The following is a 22,404-nucleotide window of genomic DNA, read 5'->3' as shown; positions in this document are numbered from 1 at the left end:
TATTGATTTATTGAGCACTGCTTAAATCATTTTCACTTATCAGAGGCAACAGGGCTTCTAGCATTTATTAATCAGACTTGTGAAACGGGCATGATACATGTACATAAATAACCTTCTCGAGCACAAACAGCACGCTTTTTACACCCTGTCAATTGGGATTTCCAGAACGACAATTTCCGTAAGTAGCCGGAGTTAAAAATCCCCAAACCTCGCTGGCGAAGGGAGTCGAAGATACCCGAATGTTGACGTCACCCCCGTTGGGGGGGGAGCAGCCGAGCATTTCCGGAAGCAACCGACGTTTTCCGAACCTGTCCGTCCTGCCGGACTGCTGGAGGCGGCCGCAGCGCCATGTTGAGCGAAATCTCCCTTCTCACTGAAAAAGGACTTTTAAAATAACAATTACTGAGCAAGAAACATTAAGTAACTGAAGAAGGAAAAACCGGCGACATCCCTCTGGGAAGCAGAACCGAACCGGAATCGAGGAAGCCCCGGCCGGGGAGGGGGAAAGCAACCCCCCCGCCGTCCCCATGAAGATAAAACCCCAATAAAAGCGACTCTTTCCATTAAAAAGGCATTTTTTTTGTACTGTCCCAGTACAGCACAGGGATTAAGGGCCTGGTCCGGGGGGAAATCTGTCGCTGTACTTTTTTTTTTTAGATGTGTACAATATATTTTTTACACCTCTGTATCAATATTTATTATTGCCTACATCTATTTTTCTTTTGTTGAATTTTTTTGCGATGAGTTTGCCGCCGAAAGCGGTACCGAAATCAGCCGCTGCCGCAGGAAGTGGACCCGGAACCGGGCCGTCTCCGCCGAGCCAACTGCGGGCTCTCCCGACCTCCGTGGCGTTACCGGGAGCCCCGGCCGCCCCGCAGCCGCCCGCCGCGCCGCCGCCGCCGCCGCCGCAGTATCCTTCGCCCGGCCGTGTCGCCCCCGGCCCCCCGGGCCCGGGAGAGAGGTCGGAAGGGGGGGGGTTCGGTGAGGGTACCCACATAGCAACCAGATACATACCCCCCGTCTGCCCCCAGAAACATACCTGCTCCGGAGAGCAGGGTCCCGGGGCATTCGTGCTCCGGCGAGGGGGGCTGGGGCCGGTAAGTCCAGTAACGCCGGGCTTTGTTCGTGAACTTGACAGGTCCGGTCTGCGCTCCCCGGAACGTCAAGTTTTGTGTTGTGTGTGTGTGTGAGTCTTGTGTTTCTTCCCCTCACCCCCCCACCCTCTCTCCGTTTTGGTAGAAGACAACGGGTGGGATAGGTTAACCCGGGTGTGCGGCGCAGCTGCGTTTCGGGGAGGAGGGAGAGTGGGAAAAAAAAAAAAGGCACAACGACCCCCGGGCGCAGTTTTCAAGATTTTACATTTATTCCGTCTGCGTGGGGCCTGGCTCTTGTCGGTGTTTTTTTACCCACCCTCCCCTCTCTCTCTCTCTCTCGCTCTCTCGGCAAACGGTTTGCGGCAAAGACAGCCGTTGTTTCGTGGGCCTGTGCCGTGTTAGGTACCAAACGAGGTGAAAATGCATTGATCCGCTGAACTCGGGAGCGATAATATTAACGCTGGACTTGATCTGTTTTTTTTTTTTTTTTTGGGGGGGTGGGGGAGCAGGGTGAGTTAACCGGCTCCCTAGTGTCTTGCCTGTGACGCGCAGGTCCGACCCCCTTAATACCGGCAAAGCGGTGAATTGGCTGCAACACTGGGTTGTGTTTACATATGCCCAGCCGGTGTGTGCGCCAGGCGGCTCTGTGAAGGCAGCATTGCGAGACACTGTTGCACAAAGGGATCGCAGCAGCCTGCTGCGCCCAGTAAACCGGATGTATTCTTTTCGCTGTAACTACAGGTAAGATCACTTTTATTCCCGTGATTCGAGGTGTAGACGTGGGGCTGGACGGCAGCGGGGCGTGAAGCAGAGGTGCTGACAGCCACCCCCCTCCTCCCCCGAGGCCGGGTTTGCATGGAGAGCTGGGCGGACAGGTGCCGGCTGCCCGCTTTGGTTTAATGGATGCTGCGTCAACGGGGATGCGAGGGTGTAGCCTACCCCCTTCAAACCCATGGTCAGCGCTGTCAGGGGGCGATCTGAGCGATGTCAAGTCGTACCCCTGGTTTGGGGAGTAAAGAGGCGAGAGTCTGGGGGAGAGAGAGGTGGGACTAGGGCTCCATGAGCAATGGCAGGATGGCTGTAGGTGTTGTGGAAAGATATCCCTTAGGGTCTTTTGTTTTTTTTTTGGCTTTCAGGGAGTCTGGTCCTTGGAGGCCCTTTGGTCTATTTCAAGGGAAATCGGACATTTTTGCAGCTAACTCCACCACATTTGGAAAGTGTGTCTGCTTTTTATAACACCCTCGTAACATTCCCGACAGACTGAGGAGCCGCAGTGTGTATTGTAACAGCAGACGTGTACGAAGGGCTTAAAGCTTTTGTGTTTCATTGCATGCTTTTTGTGGTGTTTGTATGGGATGAGCGTGTCTGAATGCGTGCCTTTTGACTGCATGACTTCATAATGGCTTTGTTCCATTGGTCGTTTTTATCCGTTTTACATCAAGTCCCCCAGAGCTGTGTTGGTGCCCCTCCTGCATTGTTAGGTTGCCTCCCCAGCCTCAGAGAGAATGGCGAGACCCCAGGTACTAACTGCTATTGGAAGGGGAGGGTGAAGACTGAGAAACAGCCTGCGATTTAATAATGATGACATAGCTGGTGAAAGGACTAGGAACCTGCTCAGTTGGTGATGGCCAGGTTTAGAAATGCTAGTTACCTTGGACTTTGCTTGTGCCACTTGTGCAGTTTTGAGTTCCACCTTTTAATATGGAGGTGCTCTTTTTGCCCTGTTAGGTTCACTATCCATAATTGTAGTTTTGCATAGTGTTTGTATGTTTCTGCCTGTGTGTCTGCGTAGGTTTCCACCTAGTGTTTCAGTTTCCTCCACGGGCCAGAGACATAGTGGTAGATTATTTGGCTTCTGGGAAAATTGGCCCTGGTGTGAGTGTGTGCGTGTGCCTGGCGATGGACTGGCGTCCCGTCCAGGGTGTACTGCGCCTTGCGCCTGCTGTTCGCATTGATGGGCTCCTGTTCCCCGTGACCTTGAACTGGATGGAGTGGTTTGAAGCTGGATGGATAAATCTTTAAGCTGCTATACCGGTTGCTGGATACTTGTATTGTAAGGGGTGATCTCCAATGGACTGGTCAGCCTCCCCCCTGTTTCCTGATGACTATTAATGTGCTCACATGATACCTCAGTTTCGAACAGTTATGTGAACCCAAGGACACAAGACAGGTTATAGATTAGACGTTGGTAGTTAGTGGCTAATTGATCTGAGATTCTTGTCTAGCCGTTTTGTGAAAGAAGTCTCAGTATTGGCTTCAACAGCAACATGTCCGGGTGTGTTGTTCCATTCCCTGGCAACCATTTGTGTAAAGAACTGCTTCCTGTTATTGGTTTTAAATGCACTTTACATAGTTTCCGTTTGTACCCTCTGATGTGATGCGTCGTTCACTGTTTATTCTGAAAAATTCCACTAGCTTGATTTTGTCAGTTCTTTTGAAGACTTTGAATACGTGGGTCAGGCCGCTGCTGTTTTCTGTTCAAGACTAAAAAGGTTTAGCTTTCTCAGCCTGTGTAGTGTATACAGTAGTTTAATATATGTGGACATGCACTTCAAGTCAGTATACAACAAAGTGTTATTATTTGGCATGACTCATAACAGTAAATTGTTAGTTTTGCTTTTATTTTGCTGAAGGTTTGTTAATGAGGAAAAATCATTCTCCCTTTATTATTTCCCAGATTCTTCTAAAATATGGTCCACCTTTAATTTCTTCTGGTATCATAGGTTTCAATGCAGTCCTGTGGGGTTAGATGCTGCTTTATTAATCTAACATTTTTCATTGACATTTTCCACCGAATATGTTAGTACTGCAGTGAGTCATTCAGGACAAGTTGCAGTCATAAGCTCAGTTTCTTTCCCATGCATGGTTGCCTATTTTAATCCAGTACAGTGTGCCACATACTCTCCACAGAGCTCTCTCTCTCTCACTGCACCTGAGTTCAGTGTGGCTGGTACAACCCTTTTCAGGTTAAACAAGGTGATAATGTTCTCATGTTGATAGTTCACTGGGAGTGCTAGGTACGTGTTTGTGCCAGATTGCCAATTGTATTAATCACTTATTGAATCGAAGAACAGGGTGGTTAGGAGCTCACAAAGTCTTCAAAAGTCAAAGATTAATGTAAGCATTAATTAGTCATTTTTGTAAGCAATTCATAATGCAAGTAGCTTTTCATATGGCCTAAAGTAATTATCATCGTTTTCTAAATCCTGTTTTTGGGAAGTGTAATGTAAATAAAAATAAATAAAAGGTTCTCGAATATTGATAAATCATTTCTTTGGATTGATGAGTACAATACTCACACCACAGGTACATAGAATGTAGCTAACCCTGCATATTTTTTCTTTTCATTTATTTTACCTTGCAATGTAGTATTCTAGATTATTATTTTTAATTATACTGCACTGTTTTGTGATGTGATTTATAAATACAGAATAACATAAGTACGTGTGCACCTGCACCTTCTTTTGCTCACTAATTTCAAAATAATTCTGTATCCCACATGGTAAAATAAAAGTGAGCTTACAAGATAGTGTCACAAAATATCCTTACAAAAGTCTAATTTATTCAACATGAGACACAAAGTGTACATTTTATGCTGACTGTTTTACATCTACACTGTGCTGGCTGAGTCAGAGTTACTGATCCATTTCCCGTTTTGTGATGACAGTCCTCTGAATGCAGAAAAGCCTTTTTCCTTTACATTGGAGAGTAATTTCCATATTCTAGTGGCTCATAGAATGGCTTTCAGTCTTCATTGATATTCTAGGGTAGTGTGATTAGTAGTGCCTCTCTTTAATTTTAGTGGTGCAAAAATAAAGTTTACAAGGCTGTAAAACGAGCCTTGGGCAAACAATTTATCACAAAACAAAAACGTTGTGTGTCAGTTGATGCATAAAAATGCTTGTAGAGGAAGGCCGACAAAAAAAACGTAAGTATTTTTGTTTACGACTTTGTATTCTGCCTCAAGCCACTTTACTCATAATCCTCATAAAATGTTTCAGATAATGTTCCTTACTGTACTAACACAACCCTTTGCACTTCTACTCATAATTTAGACCAGAATTGCAAAGCAATCCCTGGGCAGCAGTGACATCAGGCTTGGACAGCGACTGTGGACAACTGGCTTGAATGATGACAACTGCATAGTATTGTGGAGGATGTTGTTGTGCCTATCACTAATCCAGACTTGGTGTGGGTGAAAGTGTTGATTGAGCTGTAACGTCTCATGCAGGTGTCATTTATATAAACCTATAGTTATATACAACAGTGATTCCCAGCCCTGGTCCTGAAAGACTGCTGTCTGCTGGCTTTTGTTCCATTTGAGGTCTGAATCACTGGTACTTGTTGGTGCCTTTAATTGCTTGCATGTTTAGAGTGTTGGCTTACTAGTGTTTGCTTTCAGGCCTGAGAAGACACACTGGTCCCACAGGATAGGATTGGGAACCACTGACCTAAAACACAAGGACAAATATTATTTGAAGAACAGTCGGACACCACACATTGTCAGAGCATCATAATTCCTTAATTTCTGTTATCTTATAGTTTGACGAATGAGTGTACAGTTGCAGAGCTGAGGATATGCTACTTGAATTGTTACATTCAGACCTCATCTGTGCATGGGAAATGAAGAAGGCTGTAGGTTGTATTGTACTTTATACACTATGTTGGAACTGACTTTTGTAGTCCAACTAGCCTGCATCTCAGTGATGCCCTAGACTAATTACAGACACGCAAGCATCCCCTGTGTGGTATATTCTCTGGCTGACAGCATCTTTCTGCTGTGTGATTCAGGTTGTGTGTATGCTGACGAACAGACAGATGCACCTCAACCTGACACCACTGCCCCAAGTCCCACAGGTGCCCCGCCTATTAAGACAAGTCAACAGTAGTGACTCAGGAGTGTTTTGCTTAAATAACCAACAGAAGTAAAAGCTGGATAACAAAAGCAATAGTAATGAGCTGTCTCAAATTCTTGGTGATATTATGGTGACTTAATTTGCACATTCGTTGTTTTTAAAAAAAGGTGGTCTACCCTTTGCGTGCAATCCCTGTTTCCTATTTTACAGGCACTTAATTTGTGTGCTCTATTGTAATTCTTCTGTTGAACTGGCAGCAGTGATTTTGTTCATGAGCCAAGTCAGTCCTGCTGTGTTGAGCAGCTGGTAGCAAGTGAATGCAATTGATAGTTTCATTTTGTTGGCTTAGGTTTCTCTAACGTGTATATGCTCACAGGAGTATTCCAAATATATGGTGGAGAATGCATACAGTATGTGCTTGTGTAGATGTATATTTTTTTACAGAATTTAAGTTCATATGAACTTCTGCACTTCAGAACCTCCTTTAAACGAGCGTGTGCAATATTAGAACACTTCAGAGGTTTGTCTGAATTACCGGGAACATAAATACTACTGAAACTTCATCTAGCATCTGTTCTCTGTGTTATGAAGCCAAGGCGGTCATCCATAAAATATAGGTCCTTCAGTTTTGTACTTATTGGATTTATTTCCCTGGGCTTATGAGCTGCACAAGGAATTTGTCATATATGTTTGGGTCTGTGCAAACTGGTGACCAAACAGCCATGATCTCTCTTTGCTTCTTTCCTAGGAAAAGCTTGGAGCATGCAGGCAAATTCTCAGCAGGCCTTTGCGCCAGGTCCCGTCCTAGTCTGAACAGCCCAGGCAGGCCACATCTGGCATTCCACAGTCCATGATGGGCCGCCTCTGCTGTGCACAGCACAGTTGATACAATTGCTATATGGTGATTAAGTGCTTGACGGTGTTCTGACACGCAGAATAAATCATTCTTTCTGCTGTTAGTGCTGGGTATGCTCTGTAGCTCCGTGCTGTAGCAGGCCATGGGCACTTGTCCGTTGCTTCCTCATCGTTTGCGATTTTTCTGGCCTTCATGGGTGCTCCCCTTTGGTTTCTTTGTACACAGCAGAAGAGAAAAGAGGCCAAATATTTGATTTTTTTCCCCCTGTGAGTTAAAAATAAAAAAGTGGTTGTGTTGCATGAAGTAAGTCCAGGATTATTAAGTAAAAAGACAATCAGTGAGACTCCAGTGAAACAATGCCGAAGATGTATGGGATTCAGGAATGTTCTTGAACTGTACCACAAAGACACTGTAACCTTGCACTTCAACTTTAACCAGTCTAGGGAAAGGAAAGGTTTTTTAGAGTAATTTGTAGTACAGTACTCAAATGTGCTGTCAACTTGTTTTTTTGTTCTTATAAGGATATTTATTTTATGTGTTTTGTAGTGATGATCTTTTCTGATGTTGTTTCAATTCTTTCTATTTATAGTACTTTCAGTTTAAACATTGCTTTCATAAAGTGTTTTAAAACCTGAATTATTCCATTCGGTTTTCCAAAATATATTTGTCATTATTCTTTGAGTATGTCATATCTGTGAGTACAAAATGAGAAGTTATGATTGTAATCGAAATTAATGAATTACGCAGCGTAGCTGCAGTTAAACCTTGGCACAATTGAAGTACAGAATAATGAAGTTGTAACCTCTAATATTTTTTGCTGTTTGTCAGATTTGTTAATGAGAAGACCTTAATACAGCAGTAGAGAAACTAAAATATGGGTTGTACCTTTGAGATTTTAATTTTAAATGCAATCACCTAATAAAGTGGTTTGTTAGTTTTTCAATAAACATTTTTATACATCTTAATTTGAATACTAAGTGAGCTTTTAAAGTACCTAATGCTTTAATATTTATCTTTGTGTGTTGGATTGCTAGCCTGTTAATGAGAGAAAAACCAAAAGCATCCTCTTGGGTCCTACTAAGTATTCACCGGTAGACCAATAATACACTTTGCTGCAGATCTGTCCTTTGTAACCCCTGGTATGTTTGAAGTGTAAAAATAATAGTGTATTATTATGAAAAAATGTTTAATTTAAAAAAAAGTTAAAGTTTGAAAACCAGCATGGACCTGCATCTTTATTTGATAATGTGATGTGCTGGTAGATCGCCACAGCGCTAGGGACTTGAGATACAACAAAACTATTGTTAACCCCAAACTTGGAATTAGATGTGGAGGAGGTCGGGAAACCACAAAGGAGGCTTTCTGTAGGGTTGTATAATGCATGATCAAGACTTATAAACTTTCTGCAGTAGAGGTTACTGCACTTTTCAGTCTGAGCTAACCTCTTGTTACTGTTTCAATCGAAGGATCCTTATATCCAGCATTTACATAAGCTAGAGAGTGCACTTATCTTAGCTGAACAGTTTGACATTTTAGTTAAGACTTGCCCCTGAGGTTGATCACAGTTTTCTTGACCAGTATACCACTTTCAGTGGCAAACCTTCAGTTTTAAGAAAAAATCATCCAAACCTTTTGTGCTGATTATTCATAACCCACTTCTCCCACACTTTAGAGAAATATTTTCTGACTATGAACATTGAACTGCAATTTGATTTTTGCTTAACAGGAAAGGGGATTCCCCATTTTATTTAACAATAAATGATATTGTATTGTTTTCCTTATTTCCCTATCTTTACGGTGAAAACAGCAGAATTAATGAGAGTACTTTACTGTAAATACAAGTTTACTGTACGTCAGAATCTCAGATCTCTAAGAACATTTTAGAACGTAGTTTCACTACTGATTGCAGCTTGTATACCAGTCATCCGAATTCAGCTTGCAGGTTTGTTTCCTTTTATTAGACATATCAAAGCTCTGCTGCTTTTACAACTTCTTTGCTGTTATTCTGCTTTAGAAGTTACCAACCTTTCATGTTTTATATTTAGTTGTTACTTTTTAAAATAGCTTAATAATTTTGAGGTAAAAATGTTATAGGTATTTTCCCGACAACCTTATTTTTTTAAGGAAGTTAATACTTTATATTTGTTGAAAAAATGCCTATATTCTTCGTCATCTGTGTTAAACATGGCATATTGAAGGCAGTGTGGATATTTGGATTGATCTGGAAATCTCTGAATCCCCAAGTAACATCTACAGTGTAGAGAGATTAGTTTAGTTTAGCAACTTCAGTAAGTAGCTGTACAACTGGTTTAAAAATACATCTTTTTGGAGTCTTGGTATATTAAATGTAGGGTGTGCCCTCAAAGGATATAATCTGCAATATGCCCTAGGCACATTTTCTTACAGTACATATTAATGATGTCAGTTAAGCGGTAGAGGTGCTGTCAATAACTGTGGCTTATAGGCTAAAATCAAAGTATTGACTGAAGGCATACCTTCTCAATATTAATTTGAGAGTGCGTGAGCAGCATACGTTAGCTTGCACTTTGGGGAAAAACGTTCTTCAAAGATATCCAAACAGAGAATAACTAAAATTACCATTCCTTTTGAAATATTTGACTCTATAGTTCTGCTACTGCTACTGCAATCAACAGAAATTTGAACCTATTACATTTTTTATTTTTATATACATTTTCTATAAATGTTCTTTTAAATAGTAATTTTCATTAAAAAGAAAACATTCTGAACTTTCAGACATAAAAAATGAAAGCCTCTGTAAGTTCTTCAGTTTTTATAGCCACATCTTTTCACTGTTTGGCTGCTCTCTCTAATGTTGGATTAGTAGTATGCTGTGTCTAGCTGTGATCCTCTGGAGTTTGGGGTTCGATTGTGCAAAATGTCTGCTCATCCTTATGTTTTTCCACTTATATGTGCCCCTTCAGTTGTTCAGAAACATTACAGCCAGATTTTGAAACCTGATAAGAGTAGTGATCCAAGATGTCTCAAATAGAATTACTGGAAATTTTGGCCATGTTTTAGTTGTGCTCATTTTTCCGGCTCTCTGATAAGAGGAATTCATGTTACATGGAGTAACAGGGTGTGAGCTGGAAGGTCTCACATACAGTATATAACCTCCTTCCAGTGAGAAACACGTTTTTGCACCACGTCGGATCAAAGTGATCATCTTGGAAAGTTTTGTCTGATTAGTTGTTATCTAATACTTTTATATTGAATTATTGAAAAATATGATGTCTTATAAAATATATAAAAACATATAGGTGGATCTAAGATTATATAATGTGAAACTAGGTTCCAACTCAAAACCTGGGCAAATAACTGTTCTGCTGAAAATCGTCTCCAGAATATGCATGTTACAATAAACATTTGATCTGTTCTTGATCTTAAATACAATGTACTATCAAAGAATTGAAAGACTTTAAAAGCTAACTTTTAAACTTTTAAACTTTTTAACAAAAGTATATATGAACAGAATTGTCCTTAAGGAGACAAATATATAAGAAAAGGTCACTGAAAAATAAACTATTGGGATGCTTCAGTCCTGCTTTGGGGTGATCATATGAACTTGAAACGTATTTCAGATATTGCTTGAAGATTGTGTGGGCCTTTGGTTATGTTAGCAAGTCCTATCTCACACATAAAACAAAGTACTTTACTATTTGCCCTGTCATGTTCTCCAAATCAAAGCAGCCAAGATATTAGTTAAGCAAATCTAACAATCAGCACAAGCAGTGGTTAGTGTTAGATTACATTATACTTGTTTTCTTGCTGCAGTAGGTTGCTTCAGCTTGTTTTGTGTCATAGTAACAATACTTTATTCAGCATTTTACTTATTCCAATAGAAGCAGTGTCCGTATAGAGTACCACGCTACAATACAAGGCACGGTGTTCTGGTCCCAGCAGTATCAATTCATTGTTCAACAGTCTGCTGCTTCCTGCACTAAAACAAATACAATAGGGGAAATTCATTCAATCCATTGACTGCAGGGTGTCCCTAGCACTAGGCAATATTAAAGGAAAGAAAAGCCCATTCAGATTAAAAAGGCATTTTTGTTCTTTAAAAAATATTTAATCAGAAACTAGTATTTTAATTGTTCTTATGACAATTTTTTTTCCCCCAGATCTTTCATATTATTGCTCTAATTTTCCTTTGAAATCCCTTCAGGCTTTTCCTGTGGTCTTGTTCATTCTATTCAGACGTCAGCAGAGAGGTTTTCCCATTTCTCTCCATGTTGTGAATGTGCTGAGCATGCTTTTTGCACATTAAATTAGATGTCATGTGAAGATCCTTTGTTGATCTGATATGCAGTTTAAATGTAATCTTTTGTTGACTCTTAAGAAAATGCAGTGTCATTTGAAGGTAATTGATTTTTTAAAGGATTTGGTCTCTTACTGCTTTAGTTGTTCACAAGAGTTTAGATCAGATGCAAGATTTTAATGTTAGCTAGGAAGCCTATAGGCAACCTCTGCCAAGCCGTCTTCAGCAATCCGGGTTTCAGAATCAATGGCAGCTGAGGCAGCTCCTTTTAATAATTCTTATCAGTTAATTCTGCCATCACCAGGGACCCCACAATTAATTAATTGCTGCTCAATTAAAATGTCTGCCAGATGAGTATCCGATTTTAACAAGAACACAATTATTTTTTCCGCCCTGTAAAAAAACGAGTGCTGTTGAATTGTCCTCATGCTGCTACTGTGAAACACACTAATAAGGGGTCAGCTGTGGAACCGTTGTCTCTTAGCATTCCAGGCATGGTGCAGATTTGTTTCCTCAACTCTCAGTTCAGTGATTGAAATCACAATGAATATGATGTATTTATCCGGTTAGGGAGGTTTTTGAGTGTACTTGGATTGTTACATATCATTGCCATCATTTGTGTAAATGAAGTGTTGTGCTAAAGAAGGAACAAGTAACTTTGACCTGCTTGTGTTTACCTGGCTCTTATTGCATCATGTGTAGAAGAAATGTGGAATAATGTACAAAAGTAGCCTGTACATAGATGGTCGTGCACTTGGGCCTCTTAGTTCGTTTGCATACATTTTGTAATTATTGGAATAGGTGTCCTTTGCTGTTGGAGAGGAAAAAAAAAGCCCCCTAGCAATCATAATCTTCTGTGACTAATTAGCTGCTTTCTCAATATTAGTGCTTGTTCCAATTAAAGGCAGGTGTTATTCTCATGCTAGTACTCCAGACACCCTGAGAAAGGGGTTAGGCTAGCGAGCACTAAGTGAGACACCAGGGTTTTGTTCAGCTGTGGGTTTACATTGCCGAAAGCTTGTATCTGTAGCGGTCTTTGGAGAATCTTGTAGCCTTGTTTGAATTTCTTTTCCTCTTCTCCTCCCTGGCTGCCGGTGAGGTTAAGGACCCGGCTGTCACATGCCTTGTGGTTTCTCCAGCTATCTTTCCCAGTGGGTGGAATTCCCAGCCAAGGGATGTTCCCTCGGCCAGAAGGGGTGGGGGTGGGGAATCTAGTTCTCCTGGTTGCCCGGGTAACGGGCAATGTATGTGGCTGCCGCTGTGCTCTGTAGACAATGGCAGCGCTGCTTAAGATGCAGGGCGGCAGTCGGAGGTGGCGCTTTCCCGAGCCTGCCGACAATACCCAGGGTCAGGATAACGGAGACGCAGGCAACAACTTCATCTTGCTGTCCGGCTGAGGGAGGAACTGAAGATCCTCATTTTTAACCCATCCTGTGCTGCCGTTAATGAGGCTGCTTTGTTGTGGTGTGTGTGTTTGGTACTTCTATGTACCCACCCCTCCCATCACCTCTCAAGAGCATTATCCTTCCTTTGCATTTTCCCCCTACTAGCTGTCAGCCTTCTTGGGGATGTGGTTCTGTACAGTCATGTATAAGGAGAATACATTTAACGTGGATGCAACTGGTTGTTGTGTGCTGCCATATTTAGACAGTTTTTACGTGTGGAATTGCTCAGTTCTATGTTTTTGAACGGGTAATGGAAACACCAAACTTCCAGTTCATTTTAAAGCACAAGGGCTTCAAGTATTTGTATTATACTTTTTTAGATCTATGAATCCACGGTGGACAGGGCATTTCCCTTATCCATCCTTGCCTGAAAGGTTACATTTCTCTTCGTCTGTAGTGTATTTTTTTTCTCAGGAGGCCATCGCTGATAATGAAAACTTGCCTGTAAGAAATGAGTGCTCTCATGCTACAATCTTGAACAAATTAGTTCTATCTTTAAATTATTTGTTGTAGCCAAATGTGTATGCTTTAAGTGGCTAATAAACCACCAAAGGTGATTCTGTCAAGTATCTGATTATTAGAGGAAAAGATTTCGTTGGCACAGTTCTAAGGAAGCTGTAGCCGAGGAAACAATGAAAATGTCCAACACAAAATATCTTTGCACATGTGTGAAATAGAGACTTGGCAAGTGCTGTACATTAGGTATCGGGTTCCAGCTCTGGAAACGAAGCAGTGCAGTTTTCTTGCAAGCTCAGGCATTGCTGAATCTCATCAAGCATCCTCTGCTTCTGTGACAACTAGGTATGTCCTGTTCAGCAGTCTGTCGGAGAGAACTGCAGTATTAGTCGTCAGGAGAAGGCACCCTTTGTCAAGACCTCATGGTTTTCAAGTAATCTTTTTTGCTGTTTCTGGTCATGTACAGCTGTAATAAACATCAGGCTGTCTTAGGTTACAAGAGCCAGCTATGCATTTTATTATGAATTTGCTCACCCACAGATTAGCACTTTTCCTGTGGTTCAGAAATTGCATTATTGATCTAACAGAGTCTAATATTTGTACTTTCGCCTCAGGTGAAATGTGAGGGCTAAAGTGAACATTGCACTTGCTTGTTATGTAGCGATATTAATTTTGTTATTTGTTTTTAACCTTAATAAATGTGGTGATTGCATAAAAACAATATCTGTTTGAAGTAGAAACAAAGGTGAGATTGGTGACAGCATAATCAATATGTAATGATCGTTGTTCAAAAGTTAAGAAATGTGTTGGTCTTCTCAGCATGTCTTGAGCCTTAATTCCGTTGATCATTCCAACATGGTTACCTGACAATGTGTAAATTGTTTCCAAAGATCCATAAGGTGTTAGAGAAAATGAGGAATCCCTCTTTATGCAATTAATGATACCTGGTTGTGGCTGAATGTGAATCTTCCTGGTGTTCCAAGAAACTATAGCAGCTATCCTCACTGTGATGAGCTTCTGGTAATACTGTATGCCTGTGAGCGCCTCGTGTCTCTGCAAACCCTGGTTCGTCATCTTTCCACACAGGGAATGACATGAGTTGTAGAAAACTGGACAAGGACTGTCATTCATTTTCAGCATTACTCTACGCTAGTCTGTCCTGTATGCTCTCTTCCTGCAGTGCATATAAGTGAGTTTTCTATGGGCTAATAATTGCACAAGAATCCTAGAAGCCACAGGTTTCCTTCTCTGGGAGGCGTGTGTTTCCAAGGAGGGGAGAGTGGGCCTTCACCAGATAACAAAGCCCCGATTGTTCCCCGTAGCGCTGGGGTAACAATGTGGTTCCTGCCCCTGCGGGCTCCGCGATGGGAGAAGCATCTCCGCAGTGCCGCACTTGTACAAGCTGTCCTTTCTCTCTTCCCTCGGTCTTGCAAGATGCGTGTCAAAGAGGAGGGCTGTGAGATCTAGGAGTTATTGTCTCTGAGCTAGAATAAACAAGAAACCTGAGGCCTCCTGGCTCCGGGCCCGAGTGGGGAGTGCGGTCTTACAGTGGAGTCTCTTGCTCAGTTCTGGGAGTACAGCAGTACTCTGGCTGCCATTGCCCCGTGTGGCATAATTGAGAGGTAAACTGATCTTTAATATTCTGGGGGCATATTCCTGCTTATTTCGCAGAGGCCCTCGATCTGAACTGATGTTTGAAAAGTAGGGGAAGCGACTCCTTACATCATAAAAAGTCACCTTAAATTATCACTTGCACCTCCTAAAGAGAACTTGTAAGTTAATAGATTAATGTAAAATATTGCTCTGCATGATCTGTAAATAACGTAATTTAACCAATCACCTGCTTAATTTATTGGAGGTAGCTTCATCTTTTGAGACTGATAATTGTCATTACCTGTAAAACCTGCTGTATTGGAGTATTTGTCCCAAATGAAAGTGTGTTGTGCTCAAAAGCAGTTAATTGAATGCTAGATTATCCATCTTAACGTTACTTTTGTATGACTAAGAGTTTAGGATTTCCAAATAGTCAGACTTGGTATATTATAATTTTGGCCTAGTTCACACCAGATTTGTTAGGCGAAATTATAGTGTAAGCATTCACATACAATTAAATACTTCTAACACTACAGATGTTTTTCAGACACCGGGATATAGCAAAAGATCTGCTCTGTCTTAAATGGGAGAATTATTGCCTTTTTGGAATGGTGATGAGATGAATTATATTATGGAGTTGCATTGCAGCACTAAATACAATTGCAGCTACATTGCATTTAATTAAAAATCCCACACCTGTATGTATGCGCTTGCATTTTCAATAAATCTTGAGACACTTAGCTTAGTTGTGAAGATCTTCTAGATCTGTTTCCATCTGCAGTTATGACACAGACTTTGCTTATCCTTCCCCATGTACTCCAGTGTCGCATTACAGCTGCCATCCATTTTCAACTCCAGTCTGGCGTATATCAAAGGTCATTTTGTTGTCACAGAAGAAAATATTATGGATGTGCTCCCTAGTAACTCTTCTGCGTCAGGGTTTAACTGGCTTGTTCTACAAAGGACTTCATGTAGAGAAGGGTGCGACATCGAGAGACATTCCATGTTATTGGCAAGTTTGGGCACTTTTCCCCCGGCTGTCAAATCAGATGTTTCTGGATGTCAAGAGAATCCTTTGAAAGTCCCAATTCTGAAATTATGATATCTGCCTCTGTACTCATGGATTTTGAGTTAGTTACTTTTAGGTAGTTATAAAACAGTTAATTTAAACCAAAGGTCTCCATCCCTTGTTCTAAAGAGTGCCAACTCTGCAGGTTTTATGGGTAGACATTAAATCTAATTCTGAAGGACTTTACTGAAGTCAGTTTAGCATGTTATTTGTTAAATTAGGTAATTTAGATCATTTGGAGCAAAAATCCCTTGGCATTCAGGGACTGGTTTTTCCTTAATTACTTGAACAGATTACTTGAGTCACCTGTCAACAACTTACAAGTGTTCCCCATTTTTACTTAAAAATAGAGTAACTGAGTTCTGCACCTTGATTATGAATATGTACATTATGCAAGTTTTGGTTCATTCGTTCTGTTACCAAATACTATTAAGTGTTTGCTACTATACTGTAACACAATCATCGGGCTATTTTTTTAAAGTTACCAAATAGAATTTTCAAGCACAAGGCATGTCTGTAAAGAATAGGTGTAAAAATGATTTTCTTTTATGTGTGAAAAAACAGGCGAAGAGTTGCTGACGTTATGACGGTGATATTATCTGTCCCTCCTGTGAAGTGTATGCTGCTATTGCTTTCAGTAAAAAAGTGACAATTCAAATATAACCTGTAATAACAACAGAGAACGTGTAGTGGGAGGTTAGTTACAGATGGGGAAAGACGCTTGTGTATAGTGTCAGGGCATTCATTAACGTAGAGAGGGCAGTTAAGTTTTCTAAATGGTTTTTCTTGGCCGTCGGTGAGTCTGGTAAAGTGTCATTTTTGTCCATGCTCCATTTCTCGAGTAGCCACAGTTGTGAAGGTATTACCATGATCTTTAAATCATTAGTTACTACAGACTGAAAACAATGGCATTTCTGTTAAGTATAATCATTTTTATTAAAATTCATTAAAATTCTCTATTTTGTTCTCTTTTCCTTCCTTTCTCCTTTTGTTTGCAGGGAGCAAGATTATCATTGCTATAAAGTATAGCCAATTATGTATTGTAGTTCATTTATAAATCAGTTTAAAAGGCATAGTTTATCTTCTGTTAAGTTGCTTTTGATTTTATAAGAGCTTCTAAGAATAGGCTGTAAGTTATTATGACAAAACTGAACTGGTGTCTGTCATTATTCACTTACTGTAAGGGATATTAACAGTCCTATTCACTGGGAACAGTTGTTCTCAAATATGCCCGCACAGCTCTGTGTGAGCAGGGCATGCCCAAACAACGCTGGAGATTTTTTCTCGGTGTCATTAGTCAGTGGTGTAGTTCTGTTTGGGGGTTTTTAAAGAAGCATAGTTTTGGAGACTTGTTTTGTGGAGGGGGGTCTTGTTGGTTCAGTGCCAGGCAGCAAGTAAAGTTCCACTGTGCCCAGAGAGAATGGGAGGGTGGAGGAAACATAAGAAAACTTGTAAAAGCAGCTTGAAGAGAGAGTAAGGAGAGCTTCCATTTCCTTGAAATCATGTGACTTCACTTCGTCACCACTTTGATTGCAGGCATGTTTACTGCTCAGGATTAGGTTATTGAAGTGCACCGGCTTCCCTGTTTTCTTTTAAGTATCAAAGGGTTTTGGAAAGTGGCTGTTTTTTTTACGATGTTGAATGTATTTTCCATATGTGGCTGTCAAGGCTTTTTATAATCCATCAGTGTTTGTACAATTATGCATATACTTCACACGTTAGAAGGAATCATCTGTGTTTTCCTTTTAATTTCATACAGAATGTCCTTTTGCTTCTGTAGTAGGCGATAGTTATTCTTGGCATGCCAAACTTTCCATCAGAAATTACTGCTGACAAGTTTTCGAGAGCAAGATAAAATGAAATAAATCAGTGCTAAAGTGTTTAATCATAATCCTTCAAAAACAAGGAAAAAGGAGTTCAGCAAAATACTGATTTCCCTTTATTGTGCAACGCCTAGTAGTTCATTTTGTAGCATTCTTTTTGGGAAGCTGTTTTTCCAAAACGCGGCACAGCATCATTAAAGTTAGTAGGGTCTCGGCTCCCATTTTAATCCGTATTCAATTTGACTCAGACATTCCAGGTAAATAGTTTAGAGCACAGCGGACAACAGAAACTGAAAGTTACATTTAAACTTCATATGGTGAGCAACTCGATTGACTTTTTAAAAGTTACAGATTGATGAGTTCGTCTCATTTGAAATAAGCTTTACAGGATAGATTGCTGGACTTTTTTAAAGACAGTGAATTAGACTTTTTTTAACATGATTGCTGTAGGAATGCCAACAGGGATATCTGGTCTGCTGCTAAATTGCTAATATTAGCAGAAGAATTGAATAAATGCTTAGAAGATCAAGTTGGTTCTAACTTAAGTATGCCTGTGATGCTTTAGAAAGAGGCATTAAAGAGTATTCCATATACAGATCATGCTGCCTTAGAATATTTTGTAGAATATTTTCTAAAGTAGTATTGTATGCTTCTTGTAAATTGTAAAACATATTCTTGGCTGGGTTTGCTGCACTTTTGGATGTGCATATACCGTATGGTATTTTCTGCTATCTTTTTTATATTATTGTTAATTATTCTATAAATAAATGTTTGATCACATTTGGACATTTATAAAAACACTATACACGCAAAATCTAAGTACTTCACAGCATTTTAATCTTTAAAAACTAATAAAAAAGCTGTCTGTATATTAAATTGTATTGTTTTAGAGAACCTTTTGTGAACATTTGGTTACCCCACCTGTTCCTTTTCCAGAAGATGCATCTGTGCCATTGTGACTAAATTGAGATTCAACACAGGCATGATTTAAAGGTTAATAAATTATAAAATGTCTAAAGTTATCAGTTAGTAGAGCAGCTCAACTAACATTTGTCAGTATTGGCTAAAATTGGATCAAGCCTATAAACTGTAATAACTCAAAAAATGGAAACCTGCAACATTGATTATTTTTGTTGTTTATATGTTACAGTATTTAAATGCATTTAACCTGAAATGAGAACATAGGGTATTTAAAAGCCCATGTACTTGCACTGATTCAAAAAAAAAAGTTAAAGCAAAGTTTCAATACAAGTGGGAAATGTTACAATCCCAGGTCTTGGACCGATAATTCGATGGATCAATATGATGCAAAGGAGCTAATTGGAAGGTCTGCAGTCCGAGAACCTCTGCATTCTAAATGCTGCAGTTTGGCTTGTTTTAGTGTGAAAATATTGCAGAGGTTTCACAACTTCTAAATATAATAGTGAAAAAATATTGGTTAAGTGTAGATAAACACGTTACATGTACTGATGTGCTAGGTTACAATTCAGTACTATGTAGCATGAGAAATGAAACTCTTATTTATCTGGAATGTTGCATGTGATGAAACATTACCCGTCACTACAGTTTTGCAATAAGAAGCGAGTCCCGGAGAGTGAGCTATTTATCCGTCTTGTTGTTTCAGTTAATTGTGAGTTATGTTTTGTGGCAGTTTAACCTGTTTAATTTGCAGTCCTCGCTATCGTCCTCTTATTCACCTGTTTTGCCTTAAGTTGACATTGTGCCAGAGTTTTCCTTAATATGTCGTGCCTCAGGATTTCCAGAGTACAGCCTCCGCTAGAGGATCGGATCTTCCCTGGACAGCCCGGAGTCACTGCTGTCTACAGTGTGAGTCTGACGTCTTTACATCCCGTGAAGACTTCTCCTTATTTATTCATTTACTGAAGTGTTTATTTAAGTCTGTTTACAGTATAGATACTGTACTATACTGATTCTACAGTATTTTAAGCATTACCAGAACATTTTTTATAAAGACAAATAAACTATAATATACCACTTCTCGGGATCAAAGAGATATTTCCAGGAGTATATTCCAGAAGAGCAGTGTCATTTTGAAAGTGTTTTTTTTTTTAATTATGTGGAAAAACCTCCCGATACCTTTTTAGATTCTCACGAATAATTAGTCATCAGTTAGCGTCAGCCCGCTGACTCTCCCTGCCCTGCCTGTGACGTTCCAGGCTGCACTCAGTCACTGAAATATCTGCTGATGTCCACAGGCTGTGAAGGGGCAGTATGTAAAAACTGAGAACAGAAAATAGTTCAACATCTTTGATCCTCACTTCTAACTATTAATACCAATTACTAGTATGACTTTAGTTTACCCCCTTACCATTGACAACTAAGTTTCATGCCATAGTTTCAAGCATTTTTAGATTTTCATTGTTTTTATGGTCTGCTTCTAGTAAAATAGTTACACTTGAGTAGTGCTTGATTGTATTGAGTTCATCCAAAAATAAAGTCCAGCATTTCCTTGACGTTATAATGGATTTCAAAGTATGCCACTTTTGCAAAAGTTCTGATTGAATTCCTATGAATTGGGATTTGTTCATGTAGTGAACTCATTAGGGTCCCACATAATGGGATAGTAACCTGCCATTAAAGTTTCTCAACACACAGATTTTGCCAGTCAGCACAGAATATAGTCCCATCTCATTTGTATTGAAATATTCCAGTGAGGTAGAAAACTACTTGTAGCACCAGTGCTCTTAAGTGCTTGATATTGTCACCCACTCCCTGTGTGCTGTTCCTAAGAGTGTTTTATAGCTTCAGCCTCAAAGGGGATATGAGCTATTAATTGATTTATATATTTATTTCTGGTTGTTTAACCAGTGAAGAGGGCCGTTTTGCATCTCATTTCCTCCAGTTTCCTGGCAGAGAAATGCAGCAGTGCAGACTTACACATTGTATTACTCACCTTAAGGTTATGTTGAGCCATGAGTAAAGGATTAATGAAAACTGAATGTGGGAATAGAAGGTGCAGGTCTGTGAAGTAGTCTGCTTCATCACTGGGCTAAAGTTTAAGATTGGTGTTATCCCTGTTGTTGCTGCCTATCCAGTTGCTCATTTTCTTCTTCTGTTTGAGGTTATTTTATTGGCCATGCCAATGAGCTATTTTAGGCTGCACTAAAAGCTGGATTTTTCTGGAATGTTATTTTTTTGGAGAATATGTTTCTTGAAAATCTGAAGAGGGAGGCTTCCCAGACAAATTTGATTTTTTCCCCGAGGTCTTTTGAAAAAGCCTTTGCATGAATTTGTAGAATAGCATGCAGTATAAACAGGGATTAATGCCGATAGTCTCACAAATGCACACGCCATATAACATAAATTGATGGATTATAGGAAGAAGCAGATGATCTAACCTGGCTTACATTTTAAGTGTCCATTGATGAATGTCTTTCCAGCAAACAAAGTTCATTTGTAGTTGATTGTGGACCGATGTCTAATGGTGGTGTTCAAAGCATAAAGAAATATTGAAAAAAACCTTATTCATTACTGGGTAGCTAGAACAAAATGTTACATTTAGAGTATAACATGGAATGCTGTATTTTAGGAACATTTTGAATTTTTTTATAAAACTATTGGAACACTCAGGGGAGAGCAGTAAATATTTTTTTTCCTGAAAAAAGAGTGCCAGCTCCTTTGTCTTTATTCTTTGCCAGTAGGTTTAATTTAAAGCCAGACATTGTCCCCTATAAAGGGCCCTATGATCTGTAAGGTCCCAAGCTGTAGTACCGTTTGGTAGATCTCTCTTAAACCAGAGTTTCATCTGACCTGAGGTCAAAGCCACTGATGCTAAGGCAGCAGTATTGAAACAACAGCACGGGATCCTATAATGAAGGGAGATTAGCACCCTAATCTCCTGTTAAACTTCAGATCTGGGTCACGTTCTCCCAATACCTGTGAAGCCACTACTAATCGCAAACCTCAGAAGGACCAGTGCATTGAGATTGCTTGTTGGTTCAGTGGTTAAATTCTCTGGTTAAACTAGTACATAGTACCTTACAGTTCTAGGAACAGAGTACTTCTAGTTACAGAACTACTAAGGCAAAGTGGAAACCAGTGAATCAGAAGCATATTTTTACCTAAATTGTGAGTACAGAGTCATCAAAAATTGTGATAATGTGCAGAATATAATCATTCCAAAGTAATTTAGTTAATATCATGATGCACTGAATTTACTTTACAGAACAACATTGAATTTCTGCTCTTTTACGTTATCCTATAGTAGTCATTCCTGTAGATAAGCGCTGGTGTTGTACTCGTGAGATTGCGTGCCCTTTGTTTTAGAAATGCCCAAATATGTGACCTGCTGTTTTGAATTCACCGGAATTCACTGAATTCAACTTAACGAGTATGTGACAAGTCTTTCGTGACTCATTTTCCGTCTTTTTGTGGCTCAGGTACCAAGGCCACCTGGCCCTCCATATTCAACACACGAAATCACCAAGGGACACCCTAACCTTGCGGCCACGCCGCCCGGGCACGCCTCTTCCCCAGGACTCTCTCAGGTATCAGTATCCACAGTACACCTATATCGCTACCTTATGGGCTGGGAGTCAGGCGGAGGGGTGAGTGCGACCGTGTGTCACTGTGATTCTTTATGTATGCGTCTGTGTTCCGGCTCAGTGCTGTCAGTCCACGTCTGTGTTTATGTCCTGTACTGTCCTGCTGTTTTCTTTCCTTCCCCACCCCACCCTCCCCAAGGTGCTTGATGCTGCGGGCTGTGTGTGTTTGTGTGCGGGAGAGAGGTGCTGACAGGTGGGAGAGGAGATAGTCTGGTTGTGTCTGCCTGAGTGAGCTCATTGATGAACCCTTAAACCATCTCTTTGTGAATATGAAACCTAAAGCTATAAATTGAAATTGCTAGTGGCCTGTGGAGTGCTCTTTCATTAAGAAGCTGCACACTAAACATTTCTAATCTGTGACATAATGAGAA

At 40.3% G+C, this 22,404-nt stretch overlaps 1 protein-coding gene across 10 annotated transcripts in view; it reads left to right on the top strand.

Annotated features, from left to right (window-relative positions):
- The first annotated feature begins 290 nt into the window (after window positions 1-290).
- The window catches only part of eif4g3b (eukaryotic translation initiation factor 4 gamma, 3b), a 68,854-nt gene continuing 46,740 nt past the window's right edge, over window positions 291-22,404 (top strand). For 6 of the 10 annotated variants that reach the window (XM_069183981.1, XM_069183980.1, XM_015337068.2 and 3 more), the window contains exons 1-3: window positions 291-910; window positions 19,223-19,295; window positions 21,869-22,036. In XM_069183981.1, coding sequence (XP_069040082.1) covers window positions 741-910; window positions 19,223-19,295; window positions 21,869-22,036 — 411 coding nt within the window. In that variant the 5' untranslated portion in view covers window positions 291-740. Of the gene's footprint in view, window positions 911-1,003; window positions 1,098-1,275; window positions 1,836-19,222; window positions 19,296-21,868; window positions 22,037-22,404 lie in introns of those variants that run through there. The other 4 variants (XM_015337071.2, XM_069183983.1, XM_015337073.2 and 1 more) reach the window with 4 other exon arrangements.

This window comes from Lepisosteus oculatus, chromosome 25, assembly GCF_040954835.1.
Source record: "Lepisosteus oculatus isolate fLepOcu1 chromosome 25, fLepOcu1.hap2, whole genome shotgun sequence".
Classification (NCBI taxonomy): domain Eukaryota; kingdom Metazoa; phylum Chordata; class Actinopteri; order Semionotiformes; family Lepisosteidae; genus Lepisosteus; species Lepisosteus oculatus.
Note: the sequence above shows the minus strand (reverse complement) of the source record. Positions and strands in the feature narration are given on the sequence as shown.